Source organism: Saimiri boliviensis, chromosome 13 (assembly GCF_048565385.1).
Source record: "Saimiri boliviensis isolate mSaiBol1 chromosome 13, mSaiBol1.pri, whole genome shotgun sequence".
Lineage (NCBI taxonomy): Eukaryota > Metazoa > Chordata > Mammalia > Primates > Cebidae > Saimiri > Saimiri boliviensis.
Genome location: NC_133461.1, coordinates 42,621,279 through 42,644,148, shown reverse-complemented (window position 1 = coordinate 42,644,148; position 22,870 = coordinate 42,621,279). Strand labels below are relative to the sequence as shown.

The 22,870-nt window shown below is 42.8% G+C and overlaps 2 protein-coding genes across 2 annotated transcripts in view; both read left to right on the top strand.

Annotated features, from left to right (window-relative positions):
* Positions 1-6,041: 6,041 nt before the first annotated feature.
* LOC141580798 (uncharacterized) overlaps positions 6,042-22,870 on the top strand; it is a 36,504-nt gene continuing 19,675 nt past the window's right edge. Inside the window, exon 1 of the mRNA XM_074383580.1 lies at positions 6,042-7,020. Coding sequence (XP_074239681.1) covers positions 6,168-6,782 — 615 coding nt within the window. The 5' untranslated portion in view covers positions 6,042-6,167 and the 3' untranslated portion in view covers positions 6,783-7,020. The remainder of the gene's footprint in view (positions 7,021-22,870) is intronic.
* GALNT1 (polypeptide N-acetylgalactosaminyltransferase 1) overlaps positions 7,261-22,870 on the top strand; it is a 131,443-nt gene continuing 115,833 nt past the window's right edge. The window contains exon 1 of the mRNA XM_074383579.1: positions 7,261-8,180. The gene's annotated coding sequence lies outside the window, so the exon portion shown is untranslated. The remainder of the gene's footprint in view (positions 8,181-22,870) is intronic.

The following is a 22,870-nucleotide window of genomic DNA, read 5'->3' as shown; positions in this document are numbered from 1 at the left end:
GCCTGGCTAATTTTTGTATTTTTAGTAGAGATGGGGTTTCACCATATTGGTCAGGCTGGTCTGGAACTCCTGACCTCAGGTGATCCACCCACCTCAGCCTCTCAAAGTGCTGGAATTACAGGCGTGAGCCACTGTGCCCGGCCCAGGAGTGACATTTTTATAGGAATAATCTGCAATCTGATCTAATTTCTGTTTCAATATGTTATTCTCAACTTCTGTTTCCGAAACAAGGTGGAATAGTGGATGGAGTACACTGCCTACTAAGAATAACTAAAAATCCTGAGCATTGTTTATGAAACAAACAGAAGACTCTAAAAGGCAAAGGGAAGGAGACAATTGACTAGGGATCAATAGGAATCCATCCACAGTTGATTTTGGGATCCACGGAATGACAGGGCAACAAGTTCCCTTGGGTTTTTGTTTTTTTTTTTTTTTTCCTGAGATGGAGTCTTGCTCTGTTGCCCAGGCTGAATGCAGTGGTGTGATCTTGGTTCACTGCAACCTCCATCTTCCCAGTTCAAGCAATTCTCCTTCCTCAGCCTCTGGAGTAGCTGGGATTACAGGTGCCCACCACCAGGCCCAGCTAATTCTTTTTTTTATTTTTAGTAGAGATGGGGCTATACCACGTTGGCCAGTTTTCAAACTTCTGACCTCAAGTAATCCACCCGCCTTGGCCTCCCAAAATGCTAGGATTACAGGTGTGAGCCACCGTGCCTGGCCATGTTCTCTCAGTTTCCTTCTTGCCTCATAGATCCTGGACCAAGTACTGGAGAAGTGGGCATCCTGGGAACATCACAGGAGCATTTTTTTTTAACCCAAGAAATACCTATTCTCTCTAGCCAAAGGATAAGGAAAGGGGCAACCTAGCAAGAGAGAAAACTTTTAGAAAATAATTGCCTTGGCTGGGTGCAGTGGTGCACACCTGTAATCCCAGCACTTTGGGAGGCTGAGGCGGATGAATCACAAGGTCAAGAAATCAAGACCATCCTGGCCAACATGGTAAAACGCTGTATTACTAAAAATACAAAAATTAGCTGGGTGTGGTGGCACGTGCTTGTAGTCCCAACTACTTGAGAGGCTGTGGCAGGAGAATTGCTTGAACCTGGGATGTGGAGGTTGCAGCGAGCTGAGCTGATGCCACTGTACTCCAGACTGGCAACAGAGTGAGACTCTGTATCAAAAGAAAGAAAATAATTGCTCTATTCCAACCAAACGTTGAAGAAAAAATATTTGACGTCACCTCATCCCCGTCCACAAAGGCTGAATAGAGAGCTTAGATTCCCACCTTCTCTCTGTTGTAACAAGGCACCCCTCATGGCCTCACCCACTACTGGGAAGGAGTCAAAGAAGACCAAATGGCCAAGTGGAGAGCCAGGGCTTTCATTCCTTTCCAGTCAACAGAATGAGTAGCACAAAAATAAATTAAAACCATGACCCAATGATAGGCAAGGGCATTAAGTTGAGTAAAAAAGTCAATCTCAAAATGCTACTGTATTAATCTATCTTCATGCTGCTGATAAAGACATACCTGAGACCACGAAGAAAAAGAGGTTTAATTGAATTCACAGTTCCAGCTGGTTGAAGAAGCCTCAGAATCATGGCGGGAGGCAAAAGACACTTCTTACGTGGCGGTGGCAAGAGAAAAAAATGAGGAAGATGCAAAAGTAGAACGCCCTGATAAAACCATCAGATCTCGTGAGACTTATTCACCACTACAAGAACAGTATGGGGAAACAGCCCCCATGACTCAAGTTATCTGCCACTGAGTCCCTCCCACAATACATGGGAAGTATGAGGGTACAACTCAAGATGAGATCTGGGTGGGGACACAGAGCCAGACCATATCAGCCACATACTGTATGATTCCACTTACACAACATCCATGAAATGACAAAATTATAGAGACAGGGAACAGAGGAGTGGTTGCCAGGTGTTAGAGATAGTGAGGGAGGGGAAAGGGTGTGGCTCTAAAGGAGATCTTTGTGGTGATAAAATACTTCTTGATATATTATGATTTGGGATCCTAATGTCTCAAAATGGAGTCACTTCCTATCGAGTAGTATTGAGTCCACAGTGAAGTTATTTAATCCTCAAAGTGCTAAACACGTGTGTGTAATGGCTTGAGGTGATAACACCTGCTCTTGCCTGGTACCACCTGAGACCTGAAATGAACTGACAGTGAAAAGTGGCTGAGATAATGAGAGTGAACACATCTGAGAGGCCCCTAAAAGCAGCAAGCACCTGGCCTTACTCTAGATGCCTTCAGAGGCTCTGCCCATGAGAACTGTGAGGTCATCTCCCAACTTGGCAACTGTCACTGCAGGCTCTGCCTGAGAGAAGCAGAAGTGGTGACCCCTCCACCCCCACCCCTGACTGACATCCAGAGGACTTCTGGACCCGCTGTCAGTGCGTTGGTCTCCCAAGCCCATCACTGTGGTTCATTACTCACTTTCATGACTGCCTATGTGGTAAATATTAATTATACAATTGATGATGTCTGAAGGCTTCACAATAACCATGAATTCAAACATATATAATTGGCTACTGAGTCATTGTGAAACCTCTCAGCTTTTGTCAGAGTTAGTAGGAAATTAATATAACAGTTCTGTATCTTGATTCGGGTAGCAGTTACAGGAATCGACTGGTGGTAAAATGGCACAGAGCTACACACAATTGCACCAATGTCAATTTCTTGGTTTTGATATTATACTACCGTTATATAAGGTGTAATCATGGGGGAAACTGCAACTGTTAGTTACTGGTACCTGCGCCACCTCCCATAAATGCCTAAAATGTACTGCTCTGATCACAAGGGTTTGGTGGCCTCCTGACTGGGGTGCTACCTCCACCTCCCCAGGGAGGCCTTCAACTCACTGACAGGACACGATCACCACCCAATGGATGAATGGACTAAGGTTCCTGCCTGCATCCAATTTGCCTTCTCTTGTTCCTGGGCCTCACAGCAGTGAGTGGTCATGACAGTGATGATGTCTATGGGCAGGGGAGCTATGAGAGGAAGAAGTGCATGCGTGTTCCTGAGGCTGCAGCCATAAGACAGAGCTGCCAGGCCTCTGTTAGGCAAAAGCAAAAACAAGGAGTAAAAAAATCATAAAATCATGGTACTTATGCATTCTGCATGATTCCACGTACTTCGTATCATTAGACTTCCGTGTGGGCTAGTTTGTGTCTGTTCCTCTTTCATCCATCACCCTCTTCTGTTCCTTCCCACTAATGGGTGCTTGACACACAATTCTGTATAACCAACCTCTACTCTTGTCTCTTCCTTGCCTACCATGTGGGTCAGTTATTCCTGGGCAGTTTAGCCTGCTTCAGGCAACCTCCCACATCTCTCCATTAAACCAAATCCATCCTAGGTGCCATTCATTTGGTTTCTAGCTAGTCGGGAACAACTTAAGTTTATTCATAAGCTGAAAGAATATTAGCATCATTTAGATAACAACCATTTTAAAGAGGGCCTGATGGAAATAATGCCCTGAATTAGTAAGTCCACTCCAAAGAGCAGCTCCCCTGGTGTGCTTCCTGGAGTTGGGGGCTGTGGGGAGGAAATGTCAAGGCAGATAGGCTGCTTCAGGTAGGAATGTTCAATTTCAATGTGTCTCCACTAATTAATCTTCTAGGTTAATCTTTATATGATCTTTTATGGTAAGATCATAGAAATCACGAAAAATTCTTAAAAATCCATAAAATCATGAAACAAATATTGAATCCGACTATTACCCAACCCAAAGGCAATGTCCCCTACCCCACAGGCATAACAGGCATACCATGTGCCTTACCAGAGGCAACCAATGAGTCCTGGGGCAGAGCCAAAGAAAAACAAGATTAACATTGGGAAAGAAAGTGTCCTTACTCTGGATTCCCTGATCTATGCCCTTTCAACTATTCCTTCTTGGCAAAGCTTCACTGCGTTGTAAAGCATCTAGTTTTTTCCTGCCCTCAAATATGTTACCCTTTCCATCCCATTTTCTGTTCTGTTAGTGGGTAGATTTTTGAATAAATAGGAGTAGACTTGGATTGTTGAAGGGTAAATGTGCCTGGTTATAAAAACAGTTGCGAAAAGTGCATTTTATTACACAGCAGAATTGTGTGCAAACAGCACACAATTTTTATTTGTCTTATAGGAAGTTTTCTTGCAAAGAACTTGTTGCAAGCAGATTAAAAAGGTACTATTTTGGAGCCATATATCTTGTCCTCTGTGAAAAAAAAAAAGTACTATTTCCCTGGGCTACTTAATGGTACACAGGTATCTTTTTTAAAAATTTGCTTTATTGAGGTAATGGCACATACCATAAAATTCACATTTCAAGTTCACAGTTCAGGTAGTTTTAGTAAATCTACAAGTGTATAATCATTACCACAATGCAATCTTAGAACATTTATATCACTGCAAAGAGATCTCTTGTGCCCCTTTGCAGTCATTCCCCCTACCTACTCCCAGCTCTAGACAACCACTGATTATCTGTATAGATTTACCTTTTCTAGATATTGTATGTAGTCATGTGACCGGGGTATGCTTTGGGAACTGCATTGTTAGGCAGTTCTGTCATGGTGGGACTGTCATAGAGTATACTCACAAACCTAGATGGCACAGCCTACTACATACCTAGGGTACGTGGTATAGCCTGTTGCTCCTAGGCTGCAGACCTGCAAAGCATGGGACTGTACTGAATACTGTAGGCAATTTTAACACAATGGTATTTGTGTATCTAAACATAGAAAAGGTAATGCATTGTGCTACAACATTTTAAAGGCTACAATATCACTTGGCGATAGGAACTTTTCAGCTGCATATAATCTTATGGAACCACCATTGTACAGGTAACTCATCATTGACAGGAGTGACGTTATTCAGGGCATGACTGTAAATGGATCCTACAGTACAGGGTCTTTCGCATCTGGCTTCTTCCACTTACCTTATTGTTTTGAGGTTCCTCCATGTTGTATCTTCTGTGAATACTTCATTACTTTTATTGAATAGTAGTCCACTGTATGGCATATACTGCATTTTATCTATCCACACAGCAGTTTCTGGACATGTGGATTGTTTCTATTTTTTGGCTATCATGAATAACACTGCTACTAATTTTTACGTACAAGTTGCTGTAGGGATGTATTTTCAGTTCTCTGGGGCATACACCTAGGAGTGGAACTGTTGGGCCATATAATACTTTTATGCATAACTTTTTTAAAAACCTGGAAAACTGTTTTCCGAAGTGGCTGCACCATTTTACATTTCCATAGGCAACGTCTGAGGGTTCTAATTTCTCCATTTCTTCATCGACACTTGTTATTGTCTTTTCTACTATAGCCATTGTAGTGGGTGTCAAGAACTTTCTTGTTCTCCTTCTAATTTGCATTTCTCTATTAACAAATGATGTTGAACACCTTCTTATGTAATTGTTGATCATGTAAATACCATCTTTGGTAAAATGTCTATTCAGCTGTTTTGCCCATTTAAAATTGGATTATTAGTCTTATTACTCCGTTGTAAGAGTTCTTCATACATCCTGGCTACAAGTTCTTCATCAGATAAATGATTTGCAAATCTTTTCTCCCAAGGTAGAGTATTTTTTAACAATGAAAACTTTATTCCAAAGTGGAGTTTCCTTGTGCAACAGGCTAGTCATGATTGACTTTGTTTCAAAGTATTATATAAGTACTTTAAAAATAGTAACTTTTATCTTTTATTTTAGAATACTTGGAAGATGCAGATATGTACAAAACAGGATAATAAAATTCCAGAGATAATTTTCAGTGAAGAGGGTTGCTTTTTTTTTTTTTTGCTGACAGCCTTTTGGTTATGTGAACAGATGCAATATAAATTTAAAAGTGGGACCACTTAAACATTATAAAGTAATCTCTTATTGCAGCTCTTGGTTGGCAAGCAATAAGACACAAACCTCTCAAAGATTTAAGTAGAAAATTAACTTATTAAAAGAACGGTTGGTTATGCCTCGCGTGAGTGACAGACCAGGGTTTTGTCTTCTATCTTCAGGGCAAGGTAGAGCTGGGTATTGGAATTGTATCAAGCAGTGTTTCCCAAGGGGGCACAGAGGAAGGGCCCCTCTCCCCATACTGGGCGGGAGCCACTTCCCGAAACAGTCCCGGTTCCGCAAGAGCCCGGGCGTTGCTGCCCCCTGAGACCCATGTGCCTGCGGAGGCGCGGGGCGCGGGGTTCCGCTCTCGCCATCCTCCCTCGGTCTCGGGCCTCCTGCATCGCGGTCGCCAGGCGCGGGCTCGGCGCGGCTGGAAGCGCTCCAGCTCCCGCGCTTGCGGCCGCCTCGGGCAGCCCCACCAGGTTGGGGCGGCCCTGCGCTCGGCCCGGGGACCGATCCGCGGTGAGGGCTCATCTCCCACCCCGTGACCCGCTTGATGCGCCACGGCCCGAGTTGTCTTTGACTTGCTGCAGCCGCCTCTTTGTCCCGACCCAGGGTCGGGGGCACCTCTCAGCCTGGCCTGGCCCTGCCGGTAGCCCTGGGAGTGGGGCCCGGGCCTGGGCGGTCGGCCGGGAAGAGGCGCGGCGCGCTGGGAGCGCAGCGGCCCCGCGGTGGGCTAGCCGCAGCGGACCGGGCGCGCATCCGGGTGAGCGCCGGCGCTCCCGCCTCCCCCGCGCAGCCGCACGGGCCGCCGCCGCCGAGCACGCAGCGCAGGGAAGACCGCGCCCGAGCGGCCTGCGCGGCGGCCCTGCGGCCCGGGCCTGCCGCGCGGAGCAGCCCCGAGCGAGCGGCGGCGGCGGCGGCATGCAGGGCGGCCCGGAGTAGCGCGCCGAGCCCGTGAGGCCGGGCGCGGAGGCGGGGGCGAGCGCGGCGGAGGCGGGGCCCGGGCCGGACCCGCCCGTCCGCCTGCCCGGGGAGCCGCCGGCAGTGGCCGAGGAGGCGGCGCGGCGGACGGCGGCCCGAGAGTAGCGCCCGCGCTGCGGCCCGCGGGACCGCGCCGCGACCGCCCGGGCCGGCCCCGAGGAGCGCCTGCCGCCGCCGCCGGCGCCGCGCGCCGAGCGAGGTGAGTGTTCGCCCGCGGCCGGGCCGTCCCGGATCCGCTACTGCTCGCGCGGGTCGGAGGTGGAGGAGGAGGCCCCACTGCGGCCGCGTCCCCGGTCCCTTTGTGGCCGGCGCTGCCTGGGACCGGGGCGCGGGCGCGCTGGGCGCGAGTTCGGGTCTGGGACCCCGGGGCCGTTGGACACGCGGCGTCTCTGGTTGGCAGTTGCGGCGAGCAGCGAGTTTCCGTCCTAGTTTGACATTGAGTTAGAACCGTTTTTCTTTAGAAGACGGAAGTTTGTTTTATTGACAAAAATAAAGCTAAATATGGCTTCTGGGTTCGGCCGTGTGGTGCTTGGAACGGCAGTGCCAGCCTGACCCTCGCTGCGCGACGGGGGAGGGGAGGACACACCGGCAGCGGGGGAGGGGGCTTCCCGGCCCGCAGCCCCAAAGGAGGACCCGGCCCTGAATTAAATGTTTGTGGTTGGGAAGTAGCGGGCTTTAGGTAATGTGGCAGCTTTTCCTAGAAGAATGAATGAATGAGATGTCATTTACTCACCCATAATCGATACCGTTCCCATTTAAACATTTACCAGGAATTGGGATGATTTGCATTGTCATTGCTTCTCTTATCTGGTCAGCCTGGCTAGACGAGGTTCCCCTACCCCCTAGATTTATGACCTTGTCCTCGTTCTCAAAGCCACAGAGCTAACCCACCGTCAACCAAACTCACTTGGCATTTTTTGTGGTCAAGTGTGAGCAGTAGGCAAAGTAGTCTTTGTGAACTGTTTCTGAAGGGCAGAGAATGTCACTTTGATCATATCTTATGTTTAATACATTGCTTTACAATAATTCGTGTCAAGAACCCTGAGAGTTAGGAGGTCTTTCATTTCACAGATGAAGAAGTGAAGGCCCTAAGAAGTTGCAGCTTTTCAGGTCACAAGCCGAGCAGCAGAGTTGGAATTCAAGCCTAGACCTTGTTAGTCCAGTCCTCTTTACATCACATCTGTGTCCGGACCTGGACTGTGCAGCGTGGTAACTACTATCCACATGTGGCTGTTAAAATTAAAATTTAAAAATTCAACTCCTCAGTCACACTAGCCACTATTCAAGTGTTCCATAGCTAAATGTGGTTCTCTGCTACAGTTGAACAGCCCTGGTCTAAATCATACATCCACTTATTGTGTAAGTAAATATTTACTGAATGCGATCTGTGAGGCACAGTTTTAAGTTCTGGCTATATGAGGAATAAGGGAGACAAAATGTCCTTGCCCTAATGGAGTTTGCATTTTACATGATCCTTTGAGATGTTTCCATGGTACTCTAGGGCCCTGCTATTCCAAGTGTGGATGCTGTATCAGCAGCATCCCTGTCACCTCACACTCGAAGTAATGCAGAATGTGAAGCCCCACTCCACATGAACTAAATCAGTGTCTGCTTTTCCAAGATTTCAGGTTATTTGTGTGCACTTTGAAACCTGAGAAGCCTTTATTCAGCTTGCTGGTGATAACTGGGTTTAATGACTGCTCTGCTGGTTTGTTTGGTGCCACTTAAGCAGCAGACTGCAAAACTCTTGGGAGCACTCACCGTTTATGCAAATACTTGTTAAATGCCTGGCTTTCTGAATAGAGTTTAAGCTTTGTGAGAGCAGAGATTGTGGCTTCCTTTTCCAGTCATGTATCCCTAGAGACTTTACAGTGCCTGGTAAGCAGCACTTGGTAAATGCTTGTTGGGTAAACGAATGAGTGTGCTAGGAGAGTTAAACGTGGTCATTAGCTGGGTGTGGTGTCATGGGTCTGTAGTCCTACTTACTCCAGAGTGACGGAGTGAGACCCTGTCTCAAAAAAAGCTGAAAACCCAACAACAACAAAACTGGTTGTTAATCCCAAGTAGTTACAGGCAAGGTAATTCTCATGGCTTCAGGTGAGAGCATAGGACCAGAGTCAAAATGAAGATAGATCTGTAAGTAACTTCTCAGTGTGACGCTCCAGCTACTTTGGAGTTTTGCTCCTGGCTCACTTGCATGCCCTATCCCTCTTTTTAATAATGTAAAATAACACTAATAATTTTGAATCTTAATCATACATCAGTGTTTCATATAGTTTTTTTTTTTAGTTAAATTCCAAACATTATTTGGATTTCACCAGTTTTTCCATTAATATCTTCTTTCTGTTCCAGGATCCAGTCCAATGTACTACATTGTATTTAGACGTCATGTTTCTTTAGTAATTTGGTTTGTGACAGTTTCTCAGTCTTGTCTGGTTTTGCATAACTTTGTTAGTTTTGAGGAATACTGTCCTGGCTTTCCTTGATGGACAGCTTTCCATACTCAGGAAAGGTCACAGCCTGGTTGACCCTGTTTTTGCTTTTACTTATTTTTGTAATACCTCTGTCATGGTAATGTAACATACAACTTTGGTGCTTTGTTTTCAGTAATACATTTCTTGGATACAGTTCCTAATTGGTTGAGATTCAGAAGAGTGTTATACCATTGCAGTTATGTTCCGAGTTTTATTTTTCTGATGGGTTAAGAACTACGCTGAGGTAGAGGAGGAAGGAAAGAGAGAAGATCCGTTAAAAAGATCAGTTAGAAAAGGCAGTTAGGCAAAGAGGGACCAAGGCAAAGGGAGTGGCAGATAAGGAAGAGGAGTGCATCAGCTTCGTAGAAGAGAGTTAGGAGTGAATACTTACTGTTTGTTCATTTATTCAATTAATACTTGAGTCAGCAGTCCCCAGTCTCTTTGGCACCAGGGACCAGTTTCATGGAAGACAGTTTTTCCACAGACCAGGTTGGGGGCCAGGAAATGGTTTCAAGATGAAACTGTTCCATCTCAGATCATCAGGCATTAGAGTCTCATAAGGCTTGTGCAATGTAGATCCCTCACATGTGCAGGTCACAGTATGGTTTGCCTATGAGAATTTAATGCTGCTGCTTATCTGACAGGAAGGAGGTGGAGCTCAGGTAGTAGTGCTTGATCACCCTTACTCACCTCCTGCTGTGTGGCCAGGTTCTTAACAGGCCACAGACTGGTACTGGTTTATGGCCTGGGGGTTGGAGACCCCTGTATTGAGTGATTATGTGTGCCATACTCAGTGCTGTAGTCTCAAAATAACTGGGGGATGGACAGCATGAAACGAAAAACCATGCAAATAAGTACATAAATACAATTTGTGATGAGTGCTATACAGAAAAAGTAAAGGATGCTGGAGAAATTGTAGGTAGGGGGAACTTCAGGTTGGCTGGCTTGGGGAGGAGGGCTTCTCTGGATATGTAACATTTATACTCCTGCATCTGGCTTTTGGGTACCCTTCAGAATTATCCCCATACTTCTTATCCCATTTTTTCTGTTGTTTCACAATCCTGTAAACATGCCTCTTTCTTCATAGGCACTTTGCTTATTTCTGGCTCTGTACCTTTTTGTGTGATTTATTCTCCTTCCCAAGACGTCTCCTTCTCCACCTCCACTTGTGGAAGTGCTGCCTGTTTTTCATAGATTTACTCAAGGCCTTTCTCCTTGATGAAGTTATTCACTGTTGATTTATGCCTCTTGAGTGCATGGTGTTTAAGGGTAGGGATAATAGTTTATATTTATATCTGTGTGTCCTCATTTAATCCTCATTTACCCAATTGCTCCCAATGGTACCATCTTGTAAAGCTATAGTGCAATTTTCAGACCCATGATAGTGACATTGAGGCAGTGAAGATACAGATAATTTCCATGGCCACAAGATTTCCTTATGTTCTTTTGTAGCCACACCTACTACCCTTTTACCTCCATACCCTCCTTAAACCCTGACAGTTACTAATTTGTTCATTTATATAATTTTGCCATTTTAAGAACGTTTTATAAATTGAATAATGTGTCTTGGAATTGGCTTTATTCACTCAACATAATTGTCTGGAGATTGATCAGTTTGTTGCATATATCAGTAGTGACTCTCTTTTCATTGCTAAGTAGTGTTCCATAGTATGAGTGTACTTTTATGGATCGTTAACCATTTACCTGTTGAACATCTGGTTGTTTCTAGTTTTGGGGTATTGCAAATAAAGCTGCTGTAAGCTTTTGTGTATAAGTTTTTGTGTGAACAAAGTCTTTAATTCTATGGGATATACACCCAGGAGTACAGTTACTGGGGCGTGTGGTAGTTGCATGTTTAGTTTTTTTAAAAAAACTGGTGAACTGTTTTGTAAAATCTTCTAGCATGGCTGGAACATCCCAAAGTGCCTGGATTACAGGCATGAGCCACCGTGCCTGGCCTGTCACTATTATTTTAGCCATTCTGATAGATGTGTAGGGATGTCTCATTGTGGTTTTAACATGCATTTCTCTAAAGGCTAATGATATTGAACACTTTTCATGTGCTTATTTGTCATCTGTATGTTTTCTTCAGGGAACTGTTTTCTGTTCATTTTCTAATTGGATCGTTTGTCCTTTTTACTATTAAATTTTGGGAGTTCTTTATCCTTTATATATTCTAAATACTGGTCCTTTGCTAGATATGTGGTTTATCTGTAGCTTGTCTTTTCATCCCCTTAATAGGTCTTTTGCAGAGCAAAAGTTTTTAATTTGTTAAAATCTAGTTTCTCAATTTATTTTATGGATCATTATTTTTGGCGTCAGTTTTAGAAAATCTGTGCCTAGCCCTAGATCCTAAAGATTTTTCTCTTGTGTTTTTTTTCCCCTAATAGTTTTGTGGTTTTACATGATCCATTTTATGAAGCTGAGATTTAGGTCAAAATTATGTGTGGGTTTATGTGTGTGTCTGTGGATGCCCAGTTACTTCAGCATCATTGCTTGAAAAGGCTGTCATTCCTCCATTGAATTGCCTTTGTATTTTTGTCAAAAAGGAGCTGGGAGTGGTGGGCATAGGCCTGTAGTGTCAGCTGCTGGGAAGCTGAGGTGGGAGGATCCTTGAACCCAGGAGTTTGAGGTTGTAATGAGCTATGATTGTGCCACTGCATGCCATCCTGGGTGACAGAGTGAGACCTTGTCTCTAAAAGAAAAAAAATCAGTTGGGCATATTTATATGAGTCTGTTTCTGGGTTCTCTAATCCTGTTCCATTAATCTATGTCTCTTTCCCTCTGCCAACATCACACAGTTTTGGTTACTGTAGCTCTATGATAAATCTTGCCATGGGGTAGACTGATTCCTCCTACACTTGTTTTTCCCCAGTTATTTTAGCTGTTCTAGTTCCTTTGCTTTTCCATATAAATTGTAGAATAATCTTGTTTATATCTGCAAAAAAAAAATCTTTCTGGGCTTTTGATAGAAATTGCAGTAGACCTGTATCAGTATGGGGAAATTTGATGTCTTTACTACGTATGTTTCATTTTTCAGTCTGTGAACTCCAGGTTGTTTCTCCATTTATTTAGATCCTTGATTTCTTTCATCAGCATGTAGCTGTATCATGCAAGTCCTTTTCATATGTTTTGTTAGATTTTATTGGATTTGTTATATTTGTATGTAAATATTTCTTTTTATATTTTAGCAGTTGTAAATGGTATTTTTAATTTTGGTGTCCATGTATTCATTGCTAGTATGTAGAAATATAATTAACTTTCATATGTTGATTTTGTATTCTACGATCATGCTGAGTCTACTTATTAGTTCTAGGAGTTCTTTTGGAGATTCCTTGGGATTTTTTTATTTAGACTACCGTATTACCTGCAAAAAGGGACAATTTTATTTTTTTCCTTTGTAATCTGCATACTTTTTCAAAATTGCCTTATTGCACTAGCTGAAATATCAGCACTATGATGAATAAAAATGGTGAGAAAGGACAGTCTTTCTGATCTTAGGGGGAAAGCATTTCTTCAGTTTTTATTAAGTATAATGTTAACTATAGGATTTTCATGGATGCTGTTTATAAAGTTAGGGAAGTTCCTCTCTGTTCCTGTCTTTGAGAGTTTTTATCGTAAGTGAGCATTGAATTTTTTGTGTGTTTTTTTGTTGATCTGATCATGTGATTTTTCTTTTTTAGTCTGTTGATATGGTGCAATTTATTGATTGATTTTTAAATATTGAGCCAGCCTTACATCCATGTTGTGAAACTTGGTCACATTATAACACTTTTTTACATATATTGCTGAATTCTATTTACTAATACTTTGTTATGGAATTTTGCACTTAGATTCATGGGGGCATTTAGCAATGTTTCACTATCAGCACTGTTTTCTTTGTGTTCCACAAACTGACTTGTGGTATTTTTGTTTTCATTCAATTCAGTGTCTATTTTTATATATCTTGGGACTTCCACTTTGACCCATGGATTATGTTGAAGTAGGCTGTTAAGACTCCCAAGTATTAGGAAGTTTTCCTGTCATCCTCTGTTTTTGGTTTCTAGTTTTCTTCCATTTTGGTTGGAGAGCATACTCTGTGATTTCAGTTCTTTTAAATTTATTGGGGTTTGTTTTATGGCCCAGAATATGGTCTGTCCGTGGGCCCCTGAATGAAATGTGTTTTCTGCTCCTATTTGGTGGAGTGTTTTAAAAGTGCCAATTACATCCTATTGGTTGATGGTGCTGTTGAGTTCTATGTCTTTGCTTGTTTTTGTCTAGACATTTCTGTTAACTGTGGAGAGAGAAGGCCAGTTATTTTCTCTGGGTATGGGATTCTGTATTGATAGTTCTTTCAGTGCTTGAAAAAATTATACCACTTTTTTCTGGCTTCCATGTTTTCTGAGAAGAAATCTACTGTCATTCTAATCATTTTTTCTCCATAGAAAGAAATCATTTTTCTCTCACTGTTCTCAGGTTTTTTTTCTTCATCTTTAGTTTTCAGAAGTTTCATTATGATACATTTTGGTGTGGATTTCTTTGGGTTTATACTGCTTGGGGTTCACTCAGATTCCTGAATCTGTAAATTTTTGTCACTTGCCAAATACAGAAAGTTTTCACCATTTTTTTGGAATATTTTTTCAGCCTGCCCTCTTTCTCCTTTTCTTTCAAGACTCTAATGACTGTAATGTCCGATCTTTTGTTATGATTCCACAGGTTTTTGAGGCTTTGTCAATTTTTCTTCAGTCCAGTTCTCTCTCATTCATATTGGGCTGTCTTCCAGTGACTTTCCTATGTCCTTCCCTCTTGTTCTGCTGCTAAGTCTAAGGTTTTTATTTTGGTATTTTTCAGCTCTAAAATTTGCTTTAGGTTTTTCTTCATCTCTTTGTTGAGGCTGTTTATTTGTTCTTTTTTTTTTTTTTGCCTACTTTTGTTGCCCAGACTGGGGTGCAATGGAGCAATCTTGGCTCACCACAACCTCTGCCTCCTGGGTTCAAGTGATTCTTCTGCCTGAGCCTCCTGAGTAGCTGGGATTACAGGCATGTGCCACCATACTCAGCTATTTTTGTATTTGTAGTAGAGACAGGGTTTCACCATGTTGGCCAGACTGGTTTCAAACTCCCAACCTCAGGTGATCCACCTGCCTTGGTCTCCCAAAGTGCTGGGATTACAGGTGTGAGCTACTGTGTGCAGCCATATTTATTTATTCTTAATTTGTTTCAAGCATGCTTGTAATTATTGAAGCATGTCTATCACAGCTGCTTTAAAATTGTTGTCAGAGTTCTAACACTTCTCATCTTGGTGTTGCTGTTTCCTGATGTCCTTTTCATTCAGTTTGAGCTCATCCTGGTTCTTGGTATGATGAGTGATTTTTTTTTTTTTTTATTGCATTTTGGGTTTTGGGGTACATGTGATGAACATGCAAGATTGTTGCATAGGTACACACATGGCAGTGTGGTTTGCTGCCTTCCGTCCCCTCACCTGTATCTGTCATTTCTCCCCATGCTATCACTTCCCACCTCCCCACCCCTCCCCCATTTCTCCCCAACGGACCCCAGTGTGTAGTGCTCCCCTCCCTGTGTCCATGTGTTCTCATTGTTCAACACCCGCCTATGAGTGAGAATATATGGTGTTTGATTTTCTGCTCTTGTGTCAGTTTGCTGAGAATGATGGTTTCCAGGTTCATCCATGTCCCTACAAAGGACGTGAACTCATCGTTTTTGATGGCTGCGTAATATTCCATGGTGTATATGTACCACATTTTCCCTATCCAGTCTATCATCGTTGGGCATTTGGGTTGGTTCCAGGTCTTTGCTATTGTAAACAGTGCTGCAATGAACATTCATGTGCAAGTGTCCTTGTAGTAGAATGATTTATAATCCTTTGGATATATACCCAGTAATGGGATTGCTGGGTCAAATGGGATTTCTATTTTTAGGTCCTTGAGGAATCGCCACACTGTCTTCCACAATGGTTGAATTAATTTACATTCCCACCAACAGTGTAAAAGTGTTCCTATTTCTCCACATCCTCTCCAGCATCTGTTGTTTCCCGATTTTTTAATGATCGCCATTCTAACTGGTGTGAGATGGTATCTCAATGTGGTTTTGATTTGCATTTCTCTGATGACCAGTGATGATGAGCATTTTTTCATATATTTGTTGGCCTCCTGTATGTCTTCTTTTGTAAAGTATCTGTTCATATCTTTCACCCATTTTTGAATGGGCTTGTTTGTTTTTTTCTTGTAGATCTGCTTTAGTTCTTTGTAAATTCTGGATATCAGCCCCTTGTCAGATGGGTAGGCTGCAAAAATTTTTTCCCATTCTGTTGGTTGCCGATTCACTCTACTGACTGTTTCTTTTGCTGTGCAGAAGCTGTGGAGTTTGATTAGGTCCCGTTTGTCTATTTTGGCTTTTGTTGCCATTGCTTTTGGCGTTTTGGTCATGAAGTCCTTGCCTACACCTATGTCCTGAATGGATTTGCCTAGATTTTCTTCTAAGGTTTTTATGGTATTAGGTCTGATGTTTAAGTCTTTAATCCATCTGGAGTTAATTTTGGTGTAAGGTGTCAGGAAGGGGTCCTGTTTCTGCTTTCTGCACATGGCTAGCCAGTTTTCCCAACACCATTTATTAAACAGGGAGTCCTTTCCCCATTGCTTGTTTTTGTCAGGTTTGTCGAAGATCAGATGGTTGTGGGTATGTTGTATTTCCTCTGAGGCCTCTGTTCTGTTCCATTGGTCTATATCTCTGTTTTGGTACCAGTACCATGCTGTTTTGATTACTGTAGCCTTGTAGTATAGTTTGAAGTCCAGTAGTGTGATGCCTCCTGCTTTGTTCTTTTTGCTTAGAATTGACTTGGCAATGTGGGCTCTCTTTTGGTTCCATATGAATTTTAAGGTGTTTTTTTCCAGTTCTGTGAAGAAGGTCATTGGTAGCTTGATGGGAATAGCATTGAATCTGTAAATTACTTTGGGCAGTATGGCCATTTTCACGATGTTGATTCTTCCTAACCATGAACATGGAATGTTTCTCCATCTGTTTGTATCCTCTCTTATTTCATTGAGCAATGGCTTGTAGTTCTCCTTGAAGAGGTCCTTTACGTTCCTTGTTAGTTGTATTCCTAGGTACTTTATTCTCTTTTTAGCAATTATGAATGGCAGTTCGTTCTTGATTTGGCTCTCTTGAAGTCTATTACTGGTGTATAGGAATGCTTGTGATTTTTGCACGTTGATTTTGTATCCTGAGACTTTGCTGAAGTTGTTTATCAGTTTCAGGAGACTTTGGGCTGAGATGATGGGGTCTTCCAGATATACAATCATGTCATCTGCAAATAGAGACAATTTGATTTCCTCCTTTTCAATTTGGATACCCTTTATTTCTTTTTCTTGCCTGATTGCTCTGGCTAGAACTTCCAGTACTATATTGAATAGGAGTGGTGAGAGAGGGCATCCTTGTCTAGTGCCAGATTTCAAAGGGAATGCTTCCAGTTTTTGCCCATTCAGTATGATATTGGCTGTTGGTTTGTCGTAGATAGCTTTTATTGTTTTGAGATACGTTCCGTCAATACCTAGTTTATTGAGGGTTTTTAGCATAAAGGGCTGTTGAATTTTGTCGAAAGCCTTCTCTGCATCAATTGAGATAATCATGTGGTTTTTGTCTTTGGTTCTGTTTATGTGGTGAATTACGTTTATGGACTTGCGTATGTTGAACCAGCCTTGCATCCGCGGGATGAATCCTACTTGATCATGGTGGATGAGCTTTTTGATATGCTGTTGCAATCAGTTTGCCAGTATTTTATTGAAGATTTTTGCATCTATGTGCATCATGGATATTGGCCTGAAATTTTCTTTTCTTGTTGAGTCTCTGCCGGGTTTTGGTATCAGGATGATGTTTGTCTCGTAAAATGATTTGGGAAGGATTCCCTCTTTTTGGATTGTCTGGAATAGTTTCAGAAGGAATGGTATCAGCTCCTCTCTGTATGTCTGGTAGAATTCAGCTGTGAACCCATCTGGACCTGGGCTTTTTTTGGGTGGTAGGCTCTTTATTGCTGCCTCGACTTCAGACCATGTTATTGGTCTATTCAGGGTTTCGGCTTCTTCCAGGTTTAGGCTTGGGAGGATGCAGGTGTCCAGGAATTTATCCATTTCTTCCAGGTTTACTAGTTTATGTGCATAGAGTTGTTTGTAATAATCTCTGATGATGGTTTGGATTTCTGTGGAATCTGTGGTGATATCCCCTTTATCGTTTTTTATTGCATCAATTTGGTTATTCTCTCTTTTCTTTTTTATTAATCTGGCTAGTGGTCTGTCTATTTTGTTGATCTTTTCAAAAAACCAGCTCCTGGATTTATTGATTTTTTGAAGAGTTTTTTGTGTCTCTATTTCCTTCAGTTCTGCTCTGATCTTAGTTATTTCCTGTCTTCTGCTAGGTTTTGAGTTTTTTTTATCTTGCTCCTCTAGCTCTTTCAATTTTGATGATAGGGTGTCAATTTTAGATCTCTCCTTTCTTCTCATGTGGGCACTCATTGCTATATATTTTCCTCTAGAGACTGCTTTAAATGTGTCTCAGAGATTCTGGTATGTTGTGTGTTCGTTCTCATTGGTTTCGAAGAACATCTTTATTTCTGCCTTCATTTCATTGTTTATCCAGTCAACATTCAAGAGCAAGTTGTTCAGTTTCCATGAAGCTGTGCGGTTCTGAGTTAGTTTCTGCATTCTGAGTTCTAACTCGATTGCACTGTGGTCTGAGAGACTGTTTGTTATGATTTCTGTTCTTTTGCATTTGCTGAGGAGTGATTTATTGCCAATTATGTGGTCAATTTTAGAGTAGGTGTGATGTGGTGCTGAGAAGAATGTATATTCTGTGGATTTGGGGTGGAGAGTTCTGTAAATGTCTATTAGGTTTGCTTGTTCCAGGTCTGTATTCAGGTCCTGGATATCCTTGTTAATTTTCTGTCTGGTTGATCTGTCTAATATTGACAATGGGGTGTTAAAGTCTCCCACTATTATTGTATGGGAGTCTAAGTCTCTTTGTAAGTCATTAAGAACTTGCCTTATGTATCTGGGTGCTCCTGTATTGGGTGCGTATATATTTAGGATCATTAGCTCTTCTTGTTGCATTGATCCTTTTACCATTATGTAATGTCCTTCTTTGTCTCTTTTGATCTTTGTTGCTTTAAAGTCTATTTTATCAGAGATGAGAATTGCAACTCCTGCCTTTTTTTGCTCTCCATTTGCTTGGTAGATCTTCCTCCATCCCTTTATTTTGAGCCTTTGTGTATCCTTGCATGTAAGATGGGTTTCCTGGATACAGCACACTGATGGGTTTTGGCTTTTTATCCAATTTGCCAGTCTGTGTCTTTTGATTGGGGCATTTAGTCCATTGACATTTAGGGATAGTATTGTTATGTGTGAATTTGATGCTGTCATTTTGATGCTACCTAGCTGTTTTGTTGGTTAGTTGATGCAGATTCTTGATTGTGTTGATGCTCTTTTACCATTTGGTGTGTTTTTGGAGTGGCTGGTACTGGTTGTTCCTTTATATGTGTAGAGCCTCTTTCAGGAGTTCTTGTAGAGCAGGTTTGGTGGTGATGAAATCTCTGAGTGCTTGCTTGTTCACAAAGGATTTTATTTTTCCTTCACTTATGAAGCTTAGTTTGGCTGGATAGGAGATTCTGGGTTGAAAGTTCTTTTCTTTAAGGATGTTGAATATTGGCCCCCAATCTCTTCTGGCTTGTAGGGTTTCTGCTGAGAGATCTGCTGTGAGTCTAATGGGCTTCCCTTTGTGGGTAACCCGACCTTTCTCTCTGGCTGCCCTTAGCATTTTCTCTTTCATTTCAACCCTGGTGAATCTGACGATTATGTGCCTTGGGGTTGCTTTTCTTGAGGAATATCTTTGTGGTGTTCTCTGTATTTCCTGGATTTGAGTATTGGTCTGCCTTGCTAGGTTGGGGAAGTTTTCCTGGATAATATCCTGAAGAGTATTTTCCAGCTTGGATTCATTCTCTTCATCACATTCAGGTACACCTATCAGACGTAGATTAGGTCTTTTCACATAGTCCCACATTTCTTGAAGATTTTGTTCATTCCTTTTTGTGCCTTTTTCTCTGTTCTTGCCTTCTCTTTTTATTTCATTGAGTTGATCTTCGACCTCTGATATCCTTTCTTCTGCTTGGTCAGTTCGGCTGTTGAAGCTTGTGCATGCTTCACGAAGTTCTCGTGTTGCGTTTTTCAGCTCCATCAATTCACTTTTACTCCTCTCTATGCTGTCCATTCTCGTCAGCAGTTCGTCCAATCTTTTTTCAAGGTTCCTATTTTCTTTGCGTTCGGTTAGAACATGTTCTTTTAGCTCACTGTAGTTTCTTACTACCCACCTTCTGAAGTCTGATTCTGTCATTTCATCACCCTCCTTCTCCATCCGGTCTGGTTCCCTTGCTGATGAGGAGTTGTGATCCCTTTTAGGAGGAGAGGTGTTCTGGTTTCGGGAGTTTTATCCTTTTTGCGCTGGTTTCTTACCATTTTTGTGGGTTTATCCACCTGTTGTCTGTCTCTGTCCCAGGGAGTTGGAGCTTTATGAGTTTCCGTTGCACTACTGCCTTTTTTGATTTTTCTTTCAGGTCGGACCCGCCCAGCTAGCAGCACGCCTAGCCACTGCCTGCCCGCAGGGGCTTTGCTGAGCTGCTATGGGCTCCGCCCAGCTGCCCTGAGCTCTTCCCTGTAGACCTTTTTATATGGGCGTAGTTAGAACTGTCTCGGCAATGGTGGCCCTGCCTCTGTTATGGCGGACTCTCTCTGTTGTGGCAGGTTGCCTCGGCAACGGCGGGTTGCCTCGGCAACGGCAGCCTGCCTCCGTAGTGGTGGAGAGTCTCAGTAATGGCGGAAGCCCCTCCCCCACCGAGCCGGACCGTCCCGGTTCAGCTGTGCTTGGTTTGAAGGGCTCAACCCAGGGGTTTCCAATTACTGTTTTTGTTTTCGTTGTTGTTGGGGGTGGAGGGGTGGGACCAACCGAGCCTGATCACCTGGCTCCCTGACTCAAGAGTCTTTTCTTTTAAGTTGAAGGACCCCGCCTTCCGGTCGCTTGTTGAAAAGGCGCTGTGCTGCGACTCACGGAACTGCGGCGCCGGCTCCTGGCGGTTTTTTGCCTAGGAATCTCCTGGCCTGACTCGCTATTTCAGATGAATGGGCAACTCTGCCGTCTCAGGGCTCTGCTCGCCAGCTAAGAGGGCTCCCAGACCAGTGGCTTTTGTACGGAGAACCGCAGCAACAGGGAGTGGTCACAGCAGCCGCGTGGACGGAATCAGCCCCGCGGGGGCCAAAACAGCCGCACCGGCTGGGACTGCGACGCTGGCGACCCCTCTGCCTGGGTATCTCCTGGTCTGTGGGCAATAAGAGTTCGTCTGGAAATGCGGCGTCCACTCACCCCCTGCACTTTCACTGGGAGCTGAAGTCCTGAGCTGTTCTTAGGCAGCCATCTTCCCCGGTAACTCGATGAGTGATTTTTAAATTAAAACCTGGATGCTTTTAAATTATGCTGTGAGATTCTGGATCTTATTTAAGCCTTCTGTTTTAGCTGGCTTTGTTTTGATACCACTCTGGCAGGGGAAGGTTGGCAGGGGAAGGCATGTGGCACTGTCTAGTGATCACTAGGAAAAATTGGAGGTATAGGCTTCCCACTTGGGCCTTTCTTGACCCAAGAGGTACAGTATCTTTTTTCCACCAGGTGGGAGTAGAGATCCAGGATGTCCAGAGAGAGGGTGTGTGGAAGCGTGCCTTGTTACCAGCTGATGTAAATGAAAGCTTGGGCTCCTTACTTTGCCTTCTCAACACCACCTTGGAGTATGGGAGGTGGGTGCCTTATTATAACCCAGTAAGTATGTAAAGTCTAGGGTATCCACCTGATTTTTGTTGGCCTGGGTCAGGGTAGGGCCACAGTTCTCTCTGTGATGTGTGTCTGGAGTAAAGTGGTATTTTCCTATCAGTTTTCTGTCTCAGTAGGATATCCCTTTCTTGGTCTTTTGGCTTTTTATTTTGCCCCCTCTGCTCCTGTTAATGTTTCCAGGTTTCAGATTGCTGCCGTTTTCAACTCCAGAAATCTGGGGTATGTGTGGCAAAAGTAAGTCTCAGGGAACTCACCATATTATTGTTCCTTGCAGCCTGAGGTCCCTAGCTAGTTTGCCTCCTTCTCTCCACAGTTAAGAATCTTCTAATGTTTGTTTTAAATGTAATGTTCAGAGTTTTCAGATGTACTTAGTGGGAGGAATAGGGAAAATACATCTGCTTCATCTTCCTGGAATTGAATATCCCTGAAGGATCAGTTTTTAACATTTCTTCTTTTCATGGGCTGATGTTTTCCTAATATATGTAAAATATGAATTGCAAGGAAAATGAAATTAAAAATGGCAACATATAATTTCCATTTTAAAAATTACTGGATTCAGTAGATGTAACATTTCTCTGTTATACTGTTACCAAAGTTTCTAAATGCTTATTCCTCACCCTCTCTCCTTAACCTTCTCATGGACTAGGTGGATGCCAGTTTACCTTCTAGGGACTAGACTTTGATTAGCACTGCCTGGAATGTTACTGCTTGATTCTTTTTAAAATGATAAACCAGTGATTAGCCATTCAGTTTGAACTTCTCTGCTGTTTTCCATGGATTTTCGTAGGGACACCTTCAATATGAAGCCCGTTTTAGTCCTTAATGTGGAGGGATGTTTGGGATTGTTTTGAGGGCAGATATAGCAGCAGTAATGAGAGTTGAGAGTACATTTGTGATTTCAGGTGATCTATTTGTTCTTCAGTGTTTAGAATTCTTACAAATTTTTACAAATTATAAAATAAATTCTTAGAAATTATTATAAGACTCTTTTAAATCCTTCATTATAATTTATGACTTCTAATGTTAGAGAACATATGACTGGTTTGGGTTCTGTAAAGATGTCTAAGTATTGGCTTCCAGTATGTTATCTTTTGATTGACAACCTTGAGTATAGGACAAAGTTCTATGGGAACCAGGAAGTGTTTGAAGACAGTTCTTTAGGTTTAAGTGTCATAATTCTTGCTAGTTATTTATGTCTTCGGAAGTTATAACTTCTTTCTCATTGAAAAAAGGATATATTTTAAAGTATCAGTTCATTTGTAGAAAGGAGTAAAATTTGCATTGCATGGTAGAGATACACATTAAGTTATTGGGTTGTCCTTTGGAAACTACACATTATGTTTTATAATTTATTGTTTTCTTTCAGGTTAAAGAGTGGGAGAAATTATCTGGGAGTATTGAAACTCTCATTTTCCATTCCTAGGAATTAGTGAGTTAGCAGGAAACACTTGACTAACATTTACAAGTCCCCATGCATGGCAGCAACTATAAAAAAGGTAGGAAGGCAGCACTGTCTTAGTGAGAGGCCTGATGCTTTGGTGATTGAAGCCCATATTCTGTTCATATTAGGACTGCAGAATTAATTTTAATTTAAGTGTTTCCATGGAAAGGGAACACTATCTGAAGTAATAGGACTGATACAGGGAGAGTAGCCATGAGAGTTTCGACTTTTACTTAGACAGGGGGCAGAAGATGACTAAAACAGCTGTGCCACTGGGTA